General features: G+C 35.6%; 1 protein-coding gene and 1 long non-coding RNA gene across 7 annotated transcripts in view; one reads left to right on the forward strand and one right to left on the reverse strand.

Moving 5' to 3' along the window:
* FYTTD1 (forty-two-three domain containing 1) overlaps positions 1-18,525 on the forward strand; it is a 54,684-nt gene extending 36,159 nt beyond the window's left edge. For 2 of the 4 annotated variants that reach the window (XM_072613721.1, XM_072613720.1), the window contains exons 4-9: positions 4,355-4,467; positions 8,243-8,339; positions 8,809-8,864; positions 11,064-11,138; positions 12,525-12,651; positions 16,022-18,525. In XM_072613721.1, coding sequence (XP_072469822.1) covers positions 4,355-4,467; positions 8,243-8,339; positions 8,809-8,864; positions 11,064-11,138; positions 12,525-12,651; positions 16,022-16,117 — 564 coding nt within the window. In that variant the 3' untranslated portion in view covers positions 16,118-18,525. Of the gene's footprint in view, positions 1-4,354; positions 4,468-8,242; positions 8,340-8,802; positions 8,865-11,063; positions 11,139-12,524; positions 12,652-16,021 lie in introns of all 4 variants that reach the window. The other 2 variants (XM_072613722.1, XM_072613719.1) reach the window with 1 other exon arrangement.
* The window catches only part of LOC140506484 (uncharacterized), a 24,065-nt gene continuing 326 nt past the window's right edge, over positions 1,609-25,347 (reverse strand). The window contains exons 1-4 of one of the 3 annotated variants that reach the window (XR_011967948.1): positions 24,933-25,309; positions 23,433-23,514; positions 4,785-4,886; positions 1,609-3,994 (exon numbers count right to left, since the gene is read on the reverse strand). This is a non-coding gene — a long non-coding RNA (uncharacterized lncRNA). Of the gene's footprint in view, positions 3,995-4,784; positions 4,887-23,432; positions 23,515-24,932; positions 25,310-25,347 lie in introns of those variants that run through there. The other 2 variants (XR_011967946.1, XR_011967947.1) reach the window with 2 other exon arrangements.

Below are 25,347 nucleotides of genomic sequence, written 5' to 3' on the forward strand. Positions count from 1 at the left end.
GTTTTTTCAACTTAAAAAAAAAAAAATCTATTCTGAAATATAGCTATATTCTATGTGTTGTTTATCTTTTCATTTTTCTCTGATGTGAATGTTGTATTTTTTCTTAACTTTTTTTTTTATTTTACTTTACCTGGTTGATGTATGTATATAATAACTTTTGTAGTCCCAATGTTTGGAATTAAGGATTTCTTTGGTATCATTTCTCTGATTAAGTAAACATGCCTTTCTTATGAAGGAATACTTTTTCTCATTTACTATCTCCCATAGTAACAAAAACTTGAGGTTATCTAACTGAAACCTCTTGTTTTGAAGACAAGACTGGTCTAGAAATAGAGAAATTCTCTACCTGAATCAGTCAAAAAATTTTTGCTAGGCACTATGAGAAATATGTAAGATACCGCCATTTCATTCAAGGATTATAAAATCAAGTAATGAATTGTGTAATATAATCTACTCAAAGTACTGGAAGAGATCAGTGAAGTTCTCTTAATAACCTTGATCTTACAATCACTCCTAAGTGTCCACATACCATGTTCAGAAACTGTAATTCTTTTCTCTAGTCATACTCTTTTATCATGCAGTTTCTCCTTATGCCTATATAACTCTGCCCTCCTGAATCTTCACTGCTTGTTATAGTCTTGAATTCTTTGATTCTATGTCATGTTTATCACTTAAACCATACCAAACCCCAGCCTCAAATTTCTAGACATTTTGTTTCTAGTTGCTGGAATAAGTCACACTGTCAGACTGGCTGAGTCCACTGCAAATGTTATCTAATCTCAAGTGTTATCTACTCTCAGTGCAGCAGACAGTCCTACTCCCCAGTTGATTCTCTCACTCACCATAGTACTTCCAAACTCTCTGTTCTCTCCAACCCTCCCATACTTCCCCTTCTCTCTACTCTTTGTGAACTTAGTATTTTGCCCCATACTTAACCAAATAATGCCATTCACTTCAAGCTCTTGCTTTCTTCATCATTTTCATCTCACATTTCCTCGCTATTTCCCACTGTCTCTTCCCTTAATCTGTGATAAAGAGTTGGCTTTTCTCCTTGATAATGCCAACTCATTTATATGTACCCTTGGTCCTAGCCCCTCCTATCTTTTGCAATAAATTGCCAGATTACCATTCCCTCCCTCTCTAGTCTTCAAGTGTCTGTCTGCTGGTTCCTTTCTTGCTGCCTACAAAAATGTCTAAGTCTCCCATAATCTTAAATAATGCTTAGTAGGTACTATCATCCTCTATCTCTTTCTTTTCTTAGCTAAATGCCTTGAAAAATGTATTTACATCCTTTCTTCTTACTCCTAAACCTTCTGCAATCTAGCTTCTGACCTCATTCAACTTAAACTGTTCTCTCTAAAGTTATCAGCAATCTCTTAATTACCAGATTTAATGGCCTCTTCTCAATCTTCATCCCTGATTTCTGTTAAGAATTTTACACTCTTAGCCACTTTGTCCTAGATTCTGTCTCTTTTCTTTAGGTTGACTGCTTTCTCATTTCTCCTATCCATCTTGACTCCTCAGTTTTCATCGCTGGCCTTTCATCTGTGTCTTGGTCATTAGCAAGGCTCTCTCCTGGCCTCTTGCTTCTCTATCTTTTCTCTGTCATTTGGTGGTCCTATTAGCTCCTGCAGTTTAATTATCTTCTTGCCAGTAACTCTCAGTTCTACATCTCCAACCCTAGTTTCTTTTCTAAGTTCTAATCTCACATAATGAGTAACTTACTTGACATTTTAAACTGCGTGTCCCATAGACATTTCACGCTTAAGATGCCCAAAACAGAACTCATTCTCTTTTTCCCTAAACCCATCACAATCCTTCCAGTCATCCAGGCTCATAAATTTGTGTCTTCACTTTTGTTCTCCCTACATATCCAATCAGATGTTAAGCTTTACCATTCCATCCATAACATCCCATATATGTGTCTTCTTATCTCCATTCACAAAGCCACCACCCTGCTTCCAGCTTGAGTGGACTAGTACAACAGCCTTCTGTTTGGTCTTCCTCCCTCAGGTTCCTCCCTGCTCCACTCCATCTTGGACACAACTATAAAAATTATTTTCTTAAAACACAGTTCTGACAATGTCATCCCTACTCCTCTCACTCAGTAAATTCTATTGGTTTCCTGTTAAATCTAGGACCAACCATATACTCCTCTCTTTGGAATTTAAAACTTTTTTACAGCCTGGCCTCTTGCTATTTTAAGTCTTCTTACATATCACTCCCCTCCATGCACTTGCCAGTGTAGTCATATGGGTACACTTGCTCTTACCTACATGCAATGGTCCCTCCTTCATTGCAGTGCCTTTGCACTGATTGTTCTCTTTGTTGAAATATTGCTTCTTTTCACTTTCACCTTTTAGGTACTATGACTTTGAAGACTCATCTGAAGTGCCTCTTTCTGCCAAGAGTCTTTTATGGCTTCCCCCCTTTGCCTAATGTTTTCCCTCCTAAAGTTACCTCATATTCACTTGATATGAATCTTGAATACATTTATTGTACATGTCTGTATCCCCTGTTGTAATGTGAGCACCTTCTCATTTTCCTTGTATTTTCTGCTGTTAAGGTAGTGCCTAGCACATCAACTCTTAATATATGCTAAGTAATTGAACTGGGCCCTGATATTTTTAAATGCCCAATCCATAGGTTGAATTTGTATAGGTGGAGAGGAGAATATTCTGGTCAAAGAGAACATGGAAGCCTGCTTGAGTATATTGTGTCAATAGGAGGATGAGAGAGACAATAGTCATATAGCATGACTATATTATTATTAATTATCTTCTTGCCAGTAAAATACGATTGAATTAGGTAGTACACTCTCTTGATTTTCCAGATGAGGAAACATTTCTGGAGAAATTAGGTGATTTTTGTTCATTGTCACAAATTTAATAAGTAGCAAAGCCAGGCTTCAGATCCAACTTGGTTGAGTCAGATTTGTGGAGAGCCTTGGGAATGAGAAGGGGAGTTAAAATTTGATAATGCAATCTATTGTGAAGCACTGCAAGTTTTTTAGTAACAGTGACAAGATATGAAGGAAGATATTTAAGGAAGCCTAACTTGGCAACATTGTTAAGGATGGATCAGAGTGATGAGAGTCAGAAGTTAAGGGAAACTTCTCAAAAAGCCATAAAATTATATTATTTTAACTTAGAAGTACTCTTCCAATATTGTGCGTTTTTATGCATGACTTCTAATTTTATTTTATATACGTATATAAATTTGTATTTTTTTCTGACTTAAATATAATAGCTAGACTTGATAAGTATTCTATTTTTAGAAACTAATTGTATTTTAAAATCATAAGTATAACTAGTCAAATAAATGGAAGCATTGGTCTACTTGATATCTGTTAGAACAAACTCGTTGCTCTCAAGTAGGGGTTCTTCACTTGGGGTCTACAAAATTGTTTTATTATTTGAGGTTTTTTAGTATTTTGATAACTATTTCAATGTAACTAGTTTCCTATGTGATGCTATGAATTTTTATTTTTTGCATTTAAAAACATTATTATGAGATGAGCCCCATAGATTTTATCAGACTGTCAAAGAGGACATCATAGGACAAAAAATGGTTAAGAACCTGTGCTCCAGGGAATGTGTAGTATAAATAAGAAAGATATAAAGAAGCAAACATTTGAGATAAAAAACTGAATAGAGGGTATTAAGTGTATTACATAGATCTGCATTTTTTAAAATACATTTATACTATGGGAATAGTTTTCTGACAGTTTTTAGGCTTATCTTTAAGTATAGACTGATTAAAAAGTTAGATTTCTACATGAAGAGGAACTACCTTTATATACAATATTTTCATTTTTCAGAATGAGTTTACATTTTTGTTCTTGCTAAGACTATTGATTTCAACTAATGTTATAGAGTTGCCCAGTACTACCTTCAGTTAAACATTTTCAGCAATAGGTCACATTTCTATTCGTATCATTTCACTCATTCAGTATTTATTAAAGGCATCTTTGGGCAGCATCTTGTCCAAGGCCCTGGAAAAAATAAAAAGGTTAGGTGAATTAGGGCCCCAACGGGGAACTCTCTCTAGAGAGGAAAAAAAGCAGAAATATAAATAATTGTGTCACCTTATGATTTACAAAATACTTCAAGGTAGCTTAACCTCTAGGGGATAGTCTAAGTATTCTCCCTAGTTTACAGACAAGGAAATAGCTCAGAAGAGTTAATAATTTTCTCTATTCCTGTAGTTACTGTGTCAGAGCTGGACCATGAACCCATGTTTCTGACGCTAAATCTTATGCTTTTTATTACCCTCCCTACCCCAATGAAGAACACATTCTGTGTACAGGTAGGAAACTGTGTTAATCAGATTGTTGTTGTTATTGTTTTTAAAGAACATACAGCGATATTATCCAATGTTAAAAAGGAAGACAAACCTTCAGAGGCAAAATGACATGCAGAGGAAACCAATCCCAGTTCTCAGGAGGCCTAACCAGTTAAGCAGAAGGTGAGAGGTTTGAAGTAGACCATTATAATATACTCTCCTTCATAAATTAAGATAATGCCACTGACCTACTGTCAGTGTGCGTATGTTTTTGTTGTGATTTTTTTTTTTCAGGAGTGATGATAGATTTATGTTAATCTGTCCACACTCTACCTAATGACTGAGTGCATGTCTTTTCAAGACCACTAGCTGGGATCTCTACAGTTTGAGTGCTAAGCAAGCAGATGTTCCATAATGAGATTCTTTTATCTAAACTACATCGTTCATTAGCTCTGATGAATTTTAATCTCCTGAAATATGTGTTTTAAAGTATCACTCACCTTGCTTAAATTTCTTGCCACTTAAAACTATAATCACAAAAGCTGTTAACCAGAATTGGAATGTGAGGGTTGATTTAGACCGGAGTCATCTTTTCCGGGAGTCTGGCATAAAGAACAAACCAAATATTCTTCATGAAGTCTGGTTGACCTGAAGCTGTATTAGTTGACTGAATCTAATCATCATTTACTCATAGTTTTATACGTGTCAGAAACCTTAGAGATCCAAATCAACCCCCTGTTATATAGATGAGAAAACTGAAGCTGCTAAAGTTCACAAAGATTAGAGGCAGAGTCTGAATTTGAACCTAGACCCTGTGACTCCAAATCTAGCTTTCTTTCCACGTGACCACAGTAGCAACTTTAAATTTAGTTGTAATTTGTTCCTTTGACCATTTGCTTTCTGTAAAGACAAGGGGAGTAGTAGGAAAAACCCAGCTGTTTGTTTTTTGCAAGTACTGTCTACTCAGTGTTTGTAGAAGTTAGCTAAAATACCCAGTATTTTATAATTTTGTTTTAATACATTGCTAGTAGAGTTGCAAGACAACCCAATTTGACCCAGTTGGAGCTGTATGTGGAAACCTATCCTTTTGTTTTGTGCACTTAAAACACATTCATCAGGATGGAGGTTTTATGATGGCAGACCTCTTTGAAAACAAGCTTTATTTTTTTTTAATAGATCATATTGATGCCTTTAAATGGTTAAAACAATGTTTTATTGATGCTCTTGTTTTTATATCAGTCACCTCCCAGGGACTCTATCAACCCTCCCCTGCCCCCCTCTATTTTAACAAATAAGGACAGTCAAGAAAAACTCTGCACCTATAGTCCATCATCTTTCAGCAGAGAGGTAGGAGGCATGCTTCATCAGTCCTCTGAAATCAAGATTGGATAATGTTTTGAACAGACTTCTACATTTTTCAGTATTGTTTTCATTTACATTATTATGGTCTTTGTGTAAATTGTTCTGCTTCTTTTTTTGCTGTACATTACTTCATACAAGTCTTTATAAGTTTCTCTGAATTCTTATTCATGGTTTCTTATAGCTTAGTAGCATCCTGTTGTATTTATGTACCCCAGTTTGTTCAACTGTTCCTTTATCAATGGGTAACCTACTTTCTAATTCTTTACTACCAAGAGTACTATCTTTGTGTATATATGAGACCTTGATATCCTAGAAATATATGCCTGCTATCCTTTGTATCTCTATTCATTAGTGACTTTTTTTAGTATAATCCCAAATTTCTAAATCAGGTAATCCACAGTTCCATCAACAGTACATTATTTGTATGCTTGGCTTTCCATAGGCCCTCTAGCATTGACTGTTTTCATCTTTTGTCAGCTTTACTAAGGAGTTTTTATTTGCTCCTCTCTTACTTGCTGCTTGATAGATTCTTTTATGTGGTTGTTGGCAGCTTGCATTTCATACCTTTTGCTTTCACATCACAATAGTTTCTGGATCTATCCTCTCCCCTCCTATACAGCAAAGTAAAACATTTGAGCAAAAGCAGTAGACACAGCATATACAGCATCAGAAAAAATTAAAAAGGAATTTGGTGGCTATCTAGTTCTGCTCGTACAAGAAAAGAGCCCCTATTGTAAAATAGTCAACTAATGGTATTCCATGCTCACCCATAGTCTACCAGCAAGTTGAAATTATTATTTCAAAAGAGAAAGTTTTGAAATAAGAAATTGTCAGATAAAGTAATAACTTAGATTTACATGTATTCTCATTTCATCACTGAAACATAGTAAAAATATTTTTTATAGCTAAGGAAATTTGAGTGTCAGAGAGGTTGAATGACTTGCCCCCAAAGTCATATAGGGTATTGAGTGAAGAACTGGGGTGCAAATCTTAGTTTTCTGCCTCCCAATTCCAGAACTTCTTTTTTCTTGTGACCACATTTCAAAGGTAACATTTATTAATAAGATTTATATGAACATAGGATGACTTCCTCTGGGTGTGTACTCACCTCCAGAGTTTTTGTTTGGCTTTTGTATCTCTAGCACCTAACACAGAGCCATGCACTAATTATTTGCATTGGCAGTGGCTTTTCATGTAGAACCTTCATCTGATTTTAAAATCCAAAATGTTGAAATCTGGGGATAACTAATTCAGGAAATATGTATTAAGCATCTCCTTCAAATCTAAGAGTGAACTTAGCTACTGTGAAGATTAGTAAAGCTTCAGGAAAGTTGTCCCTGAGATGCTTATGTTCTCTGTTGGAAAGTCAGGCTTTAATAATAACAATAGTTCCCATTTAATTCTGCAGTTACAATACTGTGCTTTATATTCTCTTATTTGTGTGCTTTTTAAATAAACCAGAGAACAGTAATCAAGTGCTAGTTTATGTGGTTTAGGATGTCAATGAAGAAAAAGATTATTGTGAGTTCAGGTAGTCAGGGGAAAGATTCATGGGAAAGGTCTTTAGCTGGGGCTTGAATAATAGGTAGAACAGGAGTAGATGGCCAGGTGAGAAACATGTAAAACAGACCAGAGAGGACATGTAGAATGGCTCAAAGGGAAGCCAAAGAGAATTTGAGTAGGACTAATTTGCCTGGATTTGATTGTCCTTTGAAAAGCACTAGCTGAATCATTGACATTTGCCCAGATTGAGCTCTCTCAGGTCTTTAGTTTAGCATGAATTCTTTCCAGCAACCTTGCTGAACTCTAGAAAGAGCCCAAGTTTTATACTTTATAATCTACTCAGCCATTGTACCCACATAAATACTGAGTCATTGCATATGCTTAGGATTTAATATTTTCAGAGCACTTCTATATGTAGTATCTCATTTGATAATCTTATTCGTGTGATACAGATGCTTAAGCTGAGATCGGTTAAGTTAGTTATCAGGTCAGTGGAGTTGGGAACTTCAGAATTCTGGGTCCTCAGAACTCTTGCCATTGTACTATTCTATTCTGTCCATCAGCATGTTTTTATTTATTTCACGAAATTCAGGTATGGCCTTTTTGAGACAGGGATGATCTTAATTTACAAACATATGACCTAGAGATTTACCTTGGGTATACTTAAGGTTTCTAGAGAATGGATTGAATCAGGCATGTAGCTTTCTAAATCTGTGGAAAGCTAACAATAGAATTAAGTTATCCAGATGCAAATTAATGTTCCCTGCTTGTCAATTTTTTCTTTAACTTTCTTTATTGGGAGGGAAATAAGTTTAATGTTATTGCTGACTTGGCAGACTGTTATGGCAAGCACTTCTACATTGAAGTAACAGCTTTTGACTCCCACAGTTTGGACTATTGAAGCTTGTCTTGAAGTACATACAGAAATAATTCAAGTTCTTCTTCATTGAGAACTATTTCAGAGTCTTAGTCCTTCTGGTTTGAACATGATTTGTTGAAGTTTTTTACATGATTTGTTAAAGTTTTTTACTTAAAGAGTCTAAGATCTTCATGGTAATGTGTTTTGTTTTTTTTTTTAAATAAATGTTAACAGGAATAATGTTCCAGTCAATTTCACCAGGAATGGGACTAAATTAAATCAGCAAAAAGACACACGCCAGGCAACCTTTCTTTTCAGAAGAGGCCTCAAGGTATGAAAAAAGCTTATCAATCAGAAAAGAAGACCATGAGCCACCAGTTATGACAGTTGTCATTTGGGGGTGTGATTTCATGGTGTAGATGGAACAGTGAAAAAGAAGTGCTCTGGGAGTGGGAGAGCAGCACCCTCCATGAAGATTTGTTCTTATGTGTCCTGCTTGCTTGGCTCTCCTGAAAAATGACTTTCTCTGAAAGCCTTTATTTTATTTTAATTTGTTGCATGTGTTTGCTAAGGATATAATGAGTCCTCAACCAGTTGATCATAGGGACATGCTTAGAATCACATTGCTTGAAATAGCTGAAATTGTTTGGCTTGTTAATGATGCTTTTCCCTCAGTGCTGTGTTTATTCCATCACTGCACCTCAGTTAAGGAGTAAAGTAGTTCCTTGCCAAAGTTTTTTTGTGCTAAAATCCTGTGTTTTCTAAAAGAACAGTTGCTTTGCTTATTTTTTCAGGTTCAGGCCCAGGTGCACCCAGGACAACTATTAGACAAACCAACAACAAAGAGAACTCGTCAGTAAGTTTAGATTTATTTTTTTTAGAATGTCATTTTAAAAACACATCAGTTCAGCTACCAAAAGAGCATGTGTTGTAGTAATAAAAGAAATTAAAGTGAAATGAAAGAAAATTGGATAGTGGACCTAAACTAATAGTTCCTGCTTAGTTTTTTGTTGTTCTTCCCCACTCCATCTTTGAGTTTTAAAGGAGTATTCACTTGGAAAAGAAGCTTTAAAGATTGTAGGCTGTAAAACGATAGCATGTGTATCCATGGAACTTACGCAGATTTTATAGGTAAACCTATTTTTAGTTACCATCAACTGGACTACATTCATGTCTGTGCTCAAAAAAGGTTTAATTCTGTTTGTGTTAACGATTCTGGTACTTGGAACATTACTCGTGTATTTTTATTACCATTATTACATATTTGAGAGGGAGCTTTTGACCTTTAAAATTAGGTTTGTGGTGGTTTATGTATCCATTTGATGGCATAGTAGTAGACAGTGGAACATAAAGAGGGACACTTGGATCTAATCTCATTGCTCATTCTTACTAGTAATATAACTTAAGTCATTTAACCTCTTTTTGTCTGTTTCCTTGTCTGTAAAATAGGAATGTTTTCAAAATGGGTTCTTCCAGAGAAGTGCCAGCTGATTTCCATTGTCTGGTTCCTCATTTTCATTTCATCTTGAGTTAGGGTTCTGAGATGATCTGACATGGTGTAATGGGATTTTTAAAAGTTGCTCATGGGTGTCTTGCTTTAAACTAAACCTCAGTAAAGAATCATTCCCTTCTTGGCCAGGGAAATTTGTAGTTTATGAAGCAGTTTGTATTAAAGAAATGAATTTGTCTTTAATATAGACAAAATGAACTCTTGCTAGCTGGTTTAAAATGTGTGGTTAATTTTTTACTTCTTAATTGCATGGCTGTTTTATTAAAGTAACAGTTTTGTATCAACTATTAAATAAATAGGTGATGTGTCATTTCCTAGCATATAGAATTGGGGGAGGTAAAACAAAGCAGATTTATACATTCAAATAATAATAGTTATCCATATATACCTGTGTGTATATGTATGTATACATGCAGTTAAATGTAATCAAGGTTGTAAAATTGGAAGCAGTATAAGAAGATTGAGGTAATCAAGATTATAATTACTGTCATGAAATGACAATACATTTTAATTGTGTGTATCCATAAGTAGCAGATTCTATAATATATAATGTGGAATTCTTTTTCTTATAATCAAATATTACTGTATCATTTGGGCAGTATAGGATAGATCATAGTCTTATAGGTCCTTCGTAGTCTTCAGAAGTGTTATTTGCTGATTGGGATATGCTATATTAAATTATTTTTGCTAAAGTCCCTTCCAAAAAAATTTGAAGATAGTAACTGTCAGTGCACACTGGTTCAGTGAGTACTCTGTTAAGTAGCGAGAGGATATCATTGCTGGGTGGAATAAGGGGGAGGGTACTTTATGAAAGAAGGGGAATTGCAAATGGGCCTTGAAAGAAAATTAAGATGGTGTTTTTAAAGTATACTTAGTTAAGGAGTTATGAAAAGACCAAGATGTCTAGAACATTGGGGAGGGAGGGAAGAGATAAGTTGCAGAAGTAAAAATGAGATTTCTACTGATCCAACAATAATAGGGAGTTGTAGCTTTTTAAAAGTGGGATACTGTTTTGGTGCAAATGATATTTTAGGAAAATTAGTGTGATGGCAGTATGCACTATGAATTGGGTTACAGTGGAGATTGAAGATAGATTAAATAGGAAGCCCTTGTGAGTAGTCCATGTGTCAAGGACTCAACTAAGATGATGGCAATATAAGTAGAAAGGAAGTATTCGTAGGAGTTAGTGATAGATTGTACATAGGGTATAAGAGAGAGGTAAAAATGGAGAACCCTCAGTTGTCTACTTTGGGTGACTGGGAAAACTGGTGCCATTGAATACTGGTGTAATGGATTTATGTAGAAAGGTAATTAAATAGCATAAGATTAGGTATCAGAAGTATTTAAACAGAATATAACAAGACTGTGCTTTTTATTAAATTTAAAATAAAATTACTTTGAGTTAGCATTCTTTTAAGATAATGATGTTCTAACTTTAAATCTTTTCCAAACTTTCTGAAATTTAAAAAATTAAAGTGATAAAACAATGTCAATTGTCATGTGGATTCCATAGTTTAATGTGGTATTTTTGTGTATTTTAACTAGGTGGCGAACTTCTACCACAAATGGAGGAATTTTGACTGTATCCATTGACAATCCTGGAGCAATTCATTCTTCAGTGTAAATTAATTTTTTTGCAGTAGGCCTGCTTCATATTTAAGCCTATAGAAAATGAAATGCTTTTAAAAATGGAATTTTGCCTGTTAATTAGTTTGCATAATCATTTCACTTCACTTTTTAGTAAGTTATTTTAGAGATTCAGCTTTCTCATGTAGAAATATTTAGTTTTGTTCAGAGTGATGTGGGAGACCTAGACTGGTATCAGAATAGTAGTCATACATTCTCACCCATGTATCACCTTGGTTAGTTCTTCATTCTTTTGTCTTCACAAAGGGAGCTAGAGATTAGGAAAGCCTTTAGCTGGGGTTCTTTTGTTTTTATCTGTCCACCTTAGTGATATGAAGTTGAATGATTCATTTCAGGTATGTTTGACTCTTCAGTTTGCAGAGCACATTGTCATTTATGCTGTACTACCTGCCAGTGTTGTTTCAGTACAGTATGAAATTCTTTGTGGCCCTGAAGGGGACTTAGTCTTATGACCTTCTACGCTTGGGCTATTTTTTGGTCAATGAGAGTAACTTACTGACTCCATTAAGAAAATCATTAGAGTATTCTCTTCTCCTTGTTTAGAGTGGTAGAACATATAATCCCTTCTCTCCCTGTATGCCTCTCTCTGCACTCCTTACCCCCCGAACAAAAAGACTTAAGGAACCTATAACATAAGAAATACTCAGCTTGATAGTTTGAAACAAATCAATTAAAATGCATCATATTTTAGGATTACTAAAATATGGAACTTTTTCTTATATCTGCCTCTTCGCACAGAAATAAGAAATAAAGCAAACTGATATGTTCCTAATTAACAGTTTGTTCTCCCTCAGGGAGGCAAGGGGTAAACAGAAAGTTTTCTTTCTTCTATTTATTGAGTCTTTTATGAGTGAATCCTCACTGATTTAATCTTCAGAACATTAAGTCAGGATATTTACATTTTTGTCAGTATAACTTTACTCGTTTGGAAACTTTCTTCATCAGTGTCTTTTGGCAACTCCATTATAGCTTGGAGACAGTTACCTGGGAAACTGCCAGAAACTGCCATAATCACATAACTCAAAGTCCTGCCCTCTTTCCACTATTTCACACTTCTCCTCATGGGACAGTTACTAGGGAGAAGTCAAGTGAATTTAAGTGTTTCTTCAGAATGCTTTATTTCTCAAAATATTTTGTTTCTCAGATGTATTATAGAAGCTACATATTAAATATTTAGGAATAGTAATCAGTGTTGTAATGAGTACATTATAGACACTATCTTAAATTTTTAATTCATTAACAAAAAATAGTGCTGGTATATTAGGATTTTTATGCCAGGCAAGACATTTACAGAATTTTTCTTTTAGTTTTTATAGTGTTGTTGCACCAATTTTTACTTTGAAAAATTTGTTTTAATAGAGCTCAGAGACCCCGTTTAACTCGTACTCCTATACCGTCATTTCTGATGAAAAGGGATCACCCTGAAGAGAAGAAGATTCCTAAAGGAGTTCCCTTACAGTTTGATATCAACAGTGTTGGAAAACAGGTAAATTTTATTTTCTTTCTCATACTTGAAGCAGTTTCGATGGGTTCATTTCAGTTTAACAGAATAACAGTAGCAGCATTTACAAAGTACCTTATACATAGTAGGTATTTAATATTATTTTGTGTTAGTTCTTTTTCCTTTATAGATTTTGGGAATTATTCCTTTAAAAAAAAAAAGGTGTTTTTTTTCCATCACATTCATTCCTAAATGTGTCCTTTCTCTCTCCTCTCCCTAGAGAATTATTCTTGTAACAAAAAATAAAAAGAAAGAAAAATAGATACAACCTAAATCTAAATTAAAGCCAAACTAAACATCAACCAATTTTTGACAGTATATGCATGTCTATACCCATAACTCCCCATCTCTGCAAAGAAGGAAAGGAGGTGCATTTTCTTCACCCTTGATAATTATAATTAATTACCCAGTCCTTGGTTTGTTCTTTTCTTTTTACGTTGCTGTGGTCACTGTGTATATTGATTTCCTGGTTCTGCTTGCTTCCCTTTACATTATTTCATATAAGTTTTCCCATGCTTCTTTGTATTATTACCATTTCATCATTTATTGCATTGCAGTAATGTTTCTTAGCACATTCATGTACCATAGTTTATATAGCTATTTGCCAATTGGCTACCTTGTTTCCTGGTTGTTGGTTTTTTTACTACAGAAAATGCTGTTATAAATATTTTGGTGTATAGGGGACAATTATATTTTTTGACCTTCGGTAGGAGTGTATATCTAGCAGTGAGATCTCTGAATCAGTGGGTACAAGTATTCTAGTCAATGGCTTAGCATAATTCCAAATTTCTTTCCAATCAGGTTGCACAACAATGTGTCACTGTGCCCCTCTCCCTATAACCTTCAAACATTTACTTCCATTTTTTGTCAGTTTTGCTACTTTGTTGGATATGTAAGGTGAAAGTTCAGTTTTATTTCAGTTTACATTTCTGATAATGAATCTTAGATGCAGTTCTTTGGAAAACTGTTTGATATTCTTTGATTTATAAAGGATATCTATTTATTATATATTATAATATATAATTATTATATATTATAAATATCCATTTATTCATTGGAGAATGGTTCTTAGTGTTAAATTGTGCAATTTTCTCTAAATGTCTTAGATATCAAACTGTTATCAGATATTTGATGCAGATTTCCCCCCCATTAATATCTTCCTTTCTTTCCCTAGTCTTAATTCATTTTGTTAATGCAAAAGCTTTTCATATTTTTATTATCATTTCTATCTTGTTAAGAATTCTTCCACAATTGCTGATAAAATTCGAAAGCATTTTTAGGAGGAAATAGGATTAGAACACCTCACACCATATATCAAGATAAGGTCAAAATGGGTACATGATTTAGACATGAAGGGTGATATCATAAGTAAATTAAGGAAGTATTGGAAAATGTACCTGTCAGATCTATGGATAAAGGGTAGAGTTTATAACCAAATGGGATAGAGATCATCATGGGAAGTAAAATAGATAATTTTATTTATATGAAGCAGCCAAAGTGAGAAAGAAAACTGGAGGGGTAGGGGTAGGATTCTAGCAAATTTCTTATAAAGGCCTCATTTCTCTAATCTTCAGGAAACTGAATCAAATTTATAAAAATATGAGCCAATTCTCAGTTGATAAAAGGTTAAAAGATATGAACAGGCAGTTTTTGGAAGAAGAAATCAAAGTTATCAAGTCACATGAAAAAATGCTCAATCACTATTGCTTAGAGAAATGCAAATTAAAACAACTTTGAGATACTGCCTCATACGTATTATAATGGCTAATGACAGAAAAGGAAAATGACAAATGTTGGAAGGGATGTGGGAAAATTGGGACACTAATGCACCGTTAATGGAGTTTTGAACTAATCCAACCTTTCTGGAGAGCAATTTTGAACTATGCCCCAAAGGCTGTAAATCTGCAAACCCTTTGATTGAGTAGGTTTGCATCTTAGAGAGATAAAAGGAAAAAGACCTATTTCTACAGAAATATTTATAGCAGCTTTTTGTGGTAGTAAAGAATTGGAAATGGAAGGGATGCCCATGAATTGGGGAATGGAATGGCAGAACAGGTTGTAGTATGATTATGATGGAATTCTATTGTGCTGTAAGAAATGGTGAGCAGGATGGTTTCAAGAAAACCTGAGAAGCCATATATCAAGTTATACAAAGCATAATGAGCAGAACCAGGAGAATATTGTAACTCTGAAAGACTTCATAATTCTTATCAAGACAGTGATCCAAGACAATTCTAAAGAACTTGAGATGAAAATGATATTCATTTTCAGAAAGAGATCTGATGAACTCTCAGTGAAGATTAAAGCATACTTTTTAAACTTTTATTTGTTGGGTGGGGGTGGGAGGAAGGGTGGAGATGCACAGGCACAGGGGGATTTGTAACAGAACTAATATGGACATTTAATTAAAAAAAAACAGTTCTTTCATAACCATATGAAAGCACATGATTTGGTACTAATTTAATTTTTTTTATGGTTTGACCTTTAATACTTAGGTTGTGTATTTATTTTAAACTTATTGTGTCATATAGTATAAGAAACCTGATGTCTGCAGGATAGTCTTCAAATTTTCCCATCTGTTCTTGTCAGAATAGGAAAGGAGTTCTTTCTACTTAGGAAATTTATCTTCTTGGCTTTGTGAAACACTAGTGGAACTCCTTATGCTATTGTTATACTTGCATTTCACTCCCTTACGCCCATATTCTCTTCACAACGACTTCAGTTCCTATACTTTTCCCCTTTCTTCACCAGTATTTGTTCCACAGTTTGTTCTCCAGTGACACCCTCTTTAGGTGTAGATTCCCTTGTGAATTGTGGCACTTCCTCCCTCCCCTTCTCTAAACAATTAGAATAGAAAATATGAGTGCATAAGAGTTAAGCAAATCTTGTGGGAAGTCATAGATGGAACCTTGCTCTCAGTTGAATTACTTGAGAAATCAGGTAGTAGATCTGGTCTGACTATATAATATGTACAATGGATTTGAGGGGTTATTGATTGGAATCAAGGAAAATGGAGTTGCCTTTCACAGTATTCTAAGCAAGAGATTAAAAAAACCTGTATTTGGTGGTTACCAGTGGAAATGGTAAAGAGGGAACAGTTGTAAGTGATATTGTGATCATATTGAAAGGGTCTACTGAGAAATGTAGTTGACTTGGAGAATTAACATGCCATTTACAGCAATAGGAAAGGTAAAAAGACAAGTATGGGGGGAGGAAAGATTTGGTGACACTAATCTTGTCACTGTAAATTGTAACAAGTTCTCCCTCATCTTAATTACATTCTCTTTATCCCAAGTCAGATTTTAGTTGAATGGCTTGAAGTCAAGTTGTTAAACTTTTTTCCCCTCTCTTTTAGACTGGGATGACTTTGAATGAGCGATTTGGAATCCTGAAGGAACAAAGAATTGCTCTCAGTCAGAACAAAGGAAGCCGCTTCGTGACTGTGGGATAGATCTTCCATCAAAGGGACACTTGAATGACAACTACTTATTTGAAAAGTTGAGTTGACAGAAGAAAATGTGTCCCAGAAATTCCATGGAACTTTGTTTCGATACTGACAAATCTAAATAACTCTTATTGCTTTTACTTTGGAATAGTATTTTTTTTTTTAATGTATGAAGTAATCCCCTGAGAGAACACCAGGGAAATCCTGATCTATTCTTAAAGATGTCCTTTTTGGTCTGACAGAAAATTCTACATGGACTTAATTGGATGATAAAGGGATAGCATTCTTCTTTGGTTCCTCATGCAAAATACATGCACCAGACCTATAGAAGTTCTATTTGTTATTTTTTTCTTTCCTTTGCCCATTCAGATTGAATAGATATGTCCATTTTAAATCTCTTTTTAAAGAGGTATGAGTCTGTATCATTCTATTTCTTTTCTGATTGGCATTTGACATGGGATGGATTTTATCAGCAGGGGTACAAAAAAGTCCATCAGGAAATTCAGAATTTCAATGTTTGCATGTGTGTACCTGAAACTTGTTATTTCCTCCTTGATCAAAGTTTTTTAGGCAGTGGGTCCATAACAGAAGATAAATTTCCCAGTATACCTTTTTACTTTTCTAGAATAAGTCTGTAGTGACTATATTTTAGCAAGAAATTTGACTCCAGGCATTAGTCTCAGTGTGTTTAAGGGTTGTAAATGCATGTTTGCATAGTTACCTATAGGGACCTTGGGGGAGAATACCTACTATAAAAATCTCACTTTTAAGTTTTATCAAATGAAGGAAATGAAAAGGGAAATAATTCAAGGAATGGCTAGTCAAAGAGATGGATGATGGGAACTTGAAGCTTCACATCTAGGTCATATGTATTGTCTAGACTGGCCATAACCCTAGACCTGTACCCATGATCAGGTGTTCAAATCATATTTTAAAACACTTGGCATAAATTGAATCTGCCTTGTTAGAAATCTCAGCAGTAAAGTTAACATCTGTAAAGTACTGAGCTCTCCCATCTGGGATGTTAAATTTTACATTCATTAAACACACTGAAAACAATGTTGAAAGTGACCCCTTAAGAAGTTTAACTTGTCAAATAGAAAAAAAGAAGGGATAGTAAACGGGGTGAGTTGTAACTTTGTTTTATACTTGTGACCAGCTTCATGTTAATGGAGTGGTGTTGACACAGAGAGAAACGGTAATTTTATTTGGGTTTTAAGGGGTCTGTTGTGCCAAGAATGTACTTGAGGGAGCCTTAGGTAGTCCTGTATCATACATGAGTGGTATGATGCCAGAATACAGAGGGAACATTTCATCTCCAGGTCTCGTCATTTCTAAACCTGACTTTTTTGATGTGCCACGTCATTTTTTTAAAAAAATGAATGATAGGGATTTTAAATCACATTTGAGTGTTGACTTTTATTTTCCTATAAAAAGAAAAATTTTCCTTCATCCCATCTTCTCAGTTTATCCTCCCCCCATCTCTTGCCCTTTCTAGATTTTTATCTTGGTCTCTTAAGAAGCTAGTGATAGAAAGCTGTCAATGCCATTTATGTGCATATACCAAAGAAGTCAAGTTGGAATGAAAGTAGCTTCCTGGTTTATACTGATAAAGAAATTATAAGGAGTCAACCACGAAATCCAAAAGTGAATTAAAATTGCTCTTAGGGCATTTCTGCTTCTAATAGAGACCAGGGACCCATTTCAAATCATTTTGATAGATAGAAAGCTTATAGTCAATCCAAGAATAATGGGATTTAAACTGAGGGTGGTCCAGCTTGATTGATGATTTTAAAAAATAACCAAAATCTGAATACAAGACTTTGTAATCTTTTTGTGGAAAAGACTGAAAGGGGAGTAAAAATTATTTTTTTCCTATTGCATTAGTCTTGGAAATGATTCTACAAAACTAATGTAAGTGATGTTTTATTTTGAAATACCATATTGAATGTTGACATTAAGTACATCAAGCAAAAGGACTGGTTTTGGTTTCTCAAGCTTCTTGTCTTAATGCATCCATAACATTATTCAACCTAAAGTTTTCTTTTTAAAAATACAAATTTGCATTTGCTACAACTAAGTTGAAATTCTTGAGTATTGACTTTTAACAAACATAAAGAATGGTCAGTTTTGTTAAGGGGAAAAAAGTCCCTCTGTTGGAATTTAAGCAGCTAATTGGTGTTAGTCATCCTGTTTCAGTGTCTACAGTTTCTATGTTCCAGGATGCAACATAAAATTCTTTTTGCATCAAGATCGATGCAAAACATTGATGCAATGCATCATGAAAAGAAAGTTTGTATTTAATGAGAAGGTGCTTTACACTGTACTTTTTGGTATTTTTTGGAAAAGTTACTACATTTGGAACTATTCTGAAGCTGTTAATTTTTTTTTTAAATAAAATGTTGCAGGTTTCACATGGTCTTTTCCTAGTTATAAAGCTTGAAGTGATAAGGTAACAGATTTTGTGGTTTTAATATGGTCTTCAGGAAAAGGAAAAACGTTACTGCTTTTTTTAAATGGTCAGGGCAGGGGGTGGGGGGCAGGGAAAGTAAGGTTGCTTTAAGTATTTACTTAGGAGTGCTTAAAAATATTTTGACATTACCCTAATTAAATCAACCTGTGCACACATGAGGTCCACACATGAGCTGGATACCTTGCAGTAAATTTTCATAGTGACATGATAGCATCTGGTAATGGTAATATGTATCCACTTCTAAAAAAGCCTCGTTTAGGACTGGGATGACATTTCTAATGTGATTTTTAAGCCTTTTTAAGAATTTAAACTCAGCTTGGCTTATTGGATAGAGAGTAACCCTCTGAGTCTAGCCTTTCACATTTGGTGATGCTAAGCAAATCACTTAATATCAGAGCTCCCAGGCCATACTTAGAAAACAGAAGTTTTAGAGTCCTTGTTGCCCTGCTTTGAGAGTACCACTTTCCTCAGTGTAAGGTGCCCCACACTAAAGGAGTCACAGTACTAGCCCTAGCTCTCCCTCCCCACACCCCCTCTACATAGGTACTTTGTAAAACAGCTGAACATGTATTGATGGAGAAGAGAGCAGAGTGACAACTATAGAGAATTCATTTACCTAAACGATCATTAAACATCTTTGTCTTTACAACTATATTATGCACTCCGAGGAACACAAAGAACACAAGGTACAGATAGCATCCCACCCTTTAAAGAGCTTATATTTTAGGTGGTAAGCAAGAGAAAAGCAAGAAACAAGTCATGCAAATAATATATGATTAATTGTTAGAATGAATAGTCTAGGGAGGGGATCACGTGATGTCTTTACTTTTAGGCTGCATGAGATAAGATAAACATATCTGAATTTGAGTCTTGACTCTAGTTCTGTGACTTTATGAAAGTCACTTAATGTCTCTGAATCTCACACTATCTTTAAAAGCATTCATCCCACCCTGTACTGAGTTCTGAGAGTTCAACGGCAAAAAAATGAAGCAGTTCCAGATTTTATTTAAAGATCTACCTCAACAGATTCTTGATTGAATCAGATAAGGATATAAAAATTATTGTAACTGAAAAGTATAATATAAATTTAAAACCAAGCATTAAAAAAAAGTGTAAAACACTATTCTGGTGACCCTGGAGACTATGTTAGCATAACACAGGCACCATCAGGTTCTACCAAGCAGGAAAGTTGGAGCTGGTGCCTGGCATCTGAGGATCAGCGTATTTAAACTGGTAACACTCCTCCGGTGCCCATAGCAACTTAGGAAGACTATCTACCAAGTAATCTTTGTTGATAGAATGAACTTTTTTACTGCAGCAAAGCAATCAGGGAACCTTCTCTCTTGATCTTCAAATTATATCTCATCAGTGGTATAGCATGGCAAACATCCAAAAGATGCTATTAACTGTGTTGTTCATCAGTAATGAAAAAACCTAAGATTAGAGTTAGAACTAGAAAGGACCTTTAAAGATCCATTAGTCCAAATGATTTTACAGAAATGGCACATGAAACTCAGAACTTATGACTTGTCACAAAGGTAGTATGTAGCAGTCAGTATTCAAAACCAGGTTTTCTAACCACAGACCTAGCATTCTTTCTGATATACCACATTAACTCTCCCACTATCCACATCATCCTTTACCTTTCATAAGTTTTTCAAGAACTTGCTTCCTCAGTTTTCCCTTTTCTTTCATATATTCAGTCTCTCCCTGATCCTTCCACTATCTTTAAAGAAAAACAAGTCTCCCTTGCCCTGAAAAACTTTGGTCTCATTTTTTTTTATTTTGAAAAAAAGTTTACACCCATTATTTCTGGAAATTGTCCCCTCTAAATTGAACCCTCCCATGAATCAGAAAAAGCTAATGCCAAGAGCACAAAATACAGGGACCATATTTGATCATACATAAAACATTCTGCTTTAATTACTTGCTTCTGTTGAAAGAAGGGAGGTAGGTAAGTTTCGTTATCTTTTCTCTGCTTTTTAAAAAAATACGTTTTAATGCATAACTTTTGTTTTCACATTACCCAAATTTTTCCCCCTATATCCTTTCCCTTTTCCCTTCCTGGATTCATTTTGATCTATCCTTCCATTCACTGGAATTCTTGAAAGTACTGCTTAATTCTTGGAAGTGTCTATTTGTTGCCTGGACTCTATTCTGCCCCTAATCCTGGGAGGCAAATTGGTGGCTCAGTGAATAGAGTGCTGGGCCTGGAGTCAGGTAGACTTTTGAGTTCAAATTCTTATCCTTGACTTTTTAGCCATATTTGAAGCCATTGACATGAAATCACAATTTTTTTCTTAACTCTTTAACTTTTTCACATCTTATTTTACCTGCTTTTCTTTCTGACATTATTATCTACTTATGAGTGTGCATCTAAAGCTTTGTCTTCATCTTTGCTCTTTTTTCCCCAAGCCCTCCCAGTATAAACCATGACTTCATAAACTGACTCATTTTATTTGGATACCTCCCGAATATTTAATCTCCAGCCCCGATCTTCAGTTCTTGATCTTTATTTTCAACTCTGCACTACTGGGTTTTGATACACATATGCCCCTTAACACCTTAGCCTCAGAATGGTTCAAATAAAACCTATTTTTCCATCCAACATCAACTCCCCCTCCCAACTTTGTTATTTATATCAATATCAACCTCCTCCAAATCACTATGGCTCAAAGCTTCCAGGATCAGCTTGATCTCTTTCCTCTACCTCAATCTTTCCCAGGGATGGGTAGCCTTTGAATCCTTTTAGGGATTTGTTCTGTGAAGTTTGGATTCAGTTAAAGGGCTGTACTTGAGGGCCACATGTGGCCTCTAGGCTAAAGGTCCCCCATGTGAATCCATCTGTCTCTCCATTCTCTTTCCATTCCTAGGGCCACTCTTATTTTTTGTTTGTTTGGGTTTTTTTATATTTTTTAATTTTTAACACAGTTTATAACAGATAAAGCAATTCAGACATTTGGTTAGGTGATACATCTTTTTAAAGCATTTACACTATGGACCACAAAAGAATTTTTTTTTTTAAACATTAACCAACTGAGACAGATAATATTTATGTTGCTGACTTCACAAGCTTTTGACCTAATTGTCTCCACAGTATTATTAAGAATTAAAGGACCCTAACTTAATGTTGTTGGTCTAAAGTCCTATGCCTAATAGCTTAATTTTAGATAACCTCAGATGTTCCCCTACCCATAATCTATAATTGAATAGATCTGGTATTAAGCTCACAAACCTTTTGACTATAGGAAATTGCCATCAATAGTAAGGACATTGCAGGGAAACAATATCTCCCCAACTTCATGTCAATTCCAGGCAGGATTAGATTATCCAATTGCTTTCAGTCAGGCTTGAAGTCTACCAGGTGTCAGTGGGGAAACTGAGGAGAATCCTACACCTCAACCCACGCTGAACAGCCGCTTTCCCACCCTTCCCTTGAGATCACCTATGCAGTTCATACCAGCATCTCATCAGCTTACTGGCATCATGGATTGGAGGCTCAGATCGCCTTTCTTGCTATCCATACCTGGAGTTAGACTCAGAAGAACATTTACTTAATAGTCCCATAGCATCTAAAAATGGCAAGTTCCAATAACCAGGTTTCAAATATGATTATAGTTTCACTTTGGCTAAGGAACATCTTTTGAGGCAAGTCTTAAGTGGCTTGCATGTCTTTCTATACATGTTCTAGTTCCTGGTTAAATGGCAATCATAAAATCAAATTTACCATTAAAACCTTGACTTTTCCATCAATGCCAAATTTTACCCGAGGTTACCTTTCTCTAGGAAATTTAGACTGAAATTCTTTTCTCCAAACTAAAGATGTCATTGATTTATTTTCAGTAATTAATTCAGTCAATTGTTTTAATACTAATTGCTTTTACCTCACTATGTAACATGTCCAATTTTTCTCCCCATCACTCCCCTCCCCCCGTTTCCTAATACCTTGAATTCTGATTACTCCTTCCCTCAATGTACCCTCCCCTCCAACACACCCCACCCCTCTCCTATCCCCATCTTCTCTCATTTCTTGCAGGGCAAGATGAATTTCCATACCCCTATCCCTGTAGTTCTTATTTCCGGATTACATGCAATCAGCATTCGTTTCTAATACTTTGAATTCCAACTTCTCTCCCTCCCCTCCTTCCTCCCCAGCCCCACAGAGAATGGAAGCAATTCAATACAGACTAAATATGTGTTGTTTTGCAAAAGACTTCCATAGTAATTATATTGTGTAATACTAATAATATTGCCCTCTGACCTACCCTATCCCCCCTTATTTTCCTCCCTACAGTTGACCTTGTCCCTTCTCGAAAGTGTTTATTTCTAGTGACTCCCTTCTCCCATTTGCCCTCCCTTCTAACATTCCCCTCGCTCCACTACACTTGTCACCTCCTCTCCTACTTTCCTGTGGTGTGATATAAATTTTCATATCAAATTTAGTGAGCATGTTATTCCCTCCTTCAGCCACATGTGGGGAGAGTAGCTTTATTGCCCCCCCGCCCCCTTCTCCCTTATCTCCTCCATTGAATAAGATTTTTCTTACCTCTTTTATGGGTTATAGCCTACCCCATTCCATTACTCCCTTTCTCTTCCCGGAATTTTCCTGCTTCACCCCTTAATTTTTATTTTATTTGTGTGTGTGTGTGTGTGGGTGGGTATCATCTCTTCTGATATAACACACCCTATACTCTATCTATGTGTATGTGTGTGTGAGTGTGTGTATGTACAATCTCTCCAACTACCCAAATACTGAGAAAAGATTCAAGAGTTAATATTTTCTTTCCATGTAGTAATGTAAACAGTTCAGCTTTAGAGAGTCTTTTGTGATTTTTCTTTTCTGTTTACCTTTTCATGCTTCTCTTGAGTTTTCTCTTGGGAAGTCCTAGGGCCACTCTTAATCCAGATCTTTTATCATCACATGTCTGACCTATCAGAAAAATTAGAAAAACAATCCAACTGAACTTCCTACCTCTAGTCTTCCCCACCTCCTGTAGAATCCATCCTGGCATCATATTTTAGAACTGGAAAGAACCTCAGAGGATCATTTTATACTGATAGCTTAGATTTCATTTGAGTAAAGCAGAGCATCAGAGAAAACTAGTTCTGGAAATTACATAAATTTTCAAGTGACATTTTTCCCAGCAGTTCTAATTTTTGTTGAAGCCCCATATTTCATCTTGTTTTTACTAGCAATTTCCTGAGGAAAAATTAAATTTTCTTTTTGAGGAAATCAGGATGTCTAAGGCCAGAAGGATGTTCTATGTCAATTTCACAATTCTAGAATGGGATGAAAGAACAGAAAACTGCTTTTATTCCTACTTACCTTTTGTCTTGCCCCAAATCTTTAGAACTGTCCATTAAGTAACAGATATTGCTATTTCTGTTGTCAAAAGTCAAGTCTTTGGTTTAATGTCCCCTCAAGGGAAGTCCCCATTTAGGTCACTGGAAATCCCCTTTTCCTTTACTTCCTCTTCTGCTCAAGTTTGTAATACAATCCACCAAGATTTAAACATGTTGGACCTCGAAATTTGAAATACCGTAAGATATCCAGATCTGCAGTACCAGTGTTCATAAGCATTTTGTTAACTTATTTTGAATCTAAAACTGAATAAAAGTGTTGCTACAGCAAAACAGCATTGGTGGAATTAGCCCCTTGGCACAAGCTGTAATACCTCTTTGGGAGGGAAAGTCCCAATGCTGAGGTAATGATTAAAGAATATTTGACCAGAATGTGGTATACAATAAGCTTAGAGGGAAATAACTTTCAGATATCATGCTCTCCTATAAAAGTGTAAATATGAGGATTATTAGGAATCCTAATAAGAATGGGATCATTTAGGATTATGATCTTAATTTCTTAACTTTTGGTTAAACCACAAAAACTGCCATAGTGGTACCCATTCTAGTGGATGGATGAGAACAGTGATTTATGCCATTTTCTTCCCTCTCCCTCCCAGAAATCATTTTGTAAAACATTAACTTCAAGGCCCAATTCTAAGAACACTTCATGTGTGCAGGGACTGGAGTCTGTCACACCAGTTTCTCAAGGACTGCACACACTGATTTTCCTTAAAATCAATCTTGAAATTGAGATGAACTCCATATAGCAGAAGGTGGCGCTAAATTGACAAAACATACTGTAAAACAGTAGTGAGGGCTATTTGGAAGAAACAGAAGTGGTCATTTCTCTTGAATGATTTCATTTTTGGCCCAGCTCACCCTGCTGTTACTAACTGCATTCTAATGCTAGTCTAACTCTTGTCTCCCCTGCTTAAAGAGCTCCAAATCCAGAATCTAGACTTATTTGCATTTGAATAACCAATAAATTGAACAAGTATAAATCACCTACTGTCTACACGTGAGGAACTCTGCTGGTGTAGTAGTAGTGGGCAAGGACGAACACAAACCAGTGTGTATGCTGGTCGGGTCATTTTGAGGGGGAGGCCGAACGATCAAGGGCAGATTCACCTGGATGTCACAGTGCTGTCCCAGTGGATGCACTGATGGCAGGACTAAAGAAATGAGCAACGTCAGACACTGGAGCGATCTGATGGGTAACAATGTAGCTGAGCAACAAATGCCAGGATGGCTACTTTCCAAGAACCGGCGGGAGACCACCAGTTCTTTTAAATCTGAAACCTCCAGCACCCCCCACCGAGAGGTGCGTGAAGCAGCCCACTTCTCGCTTCAAATGGGCCTCAGGCAACAGATAGTAAAGACCCAAAGCTACTCGGGTCTGCCGGTTCCGAGCCCCGGTCCC

This window comes from Notamacropus eugenii, chromosome 5 (assembly GCF_028372415.1).
Source record: "Notamacropus eugenii isolate mMacEug1 chromosome 5, mMacEug1.pri_v2, whole genome shotgun sequence".
NCBI lineage: Eukaryota > Metazoa > Chordata > Mammalia > Diprotodontia > Macropodidae > Notamacropus > Notamacropus eugenii.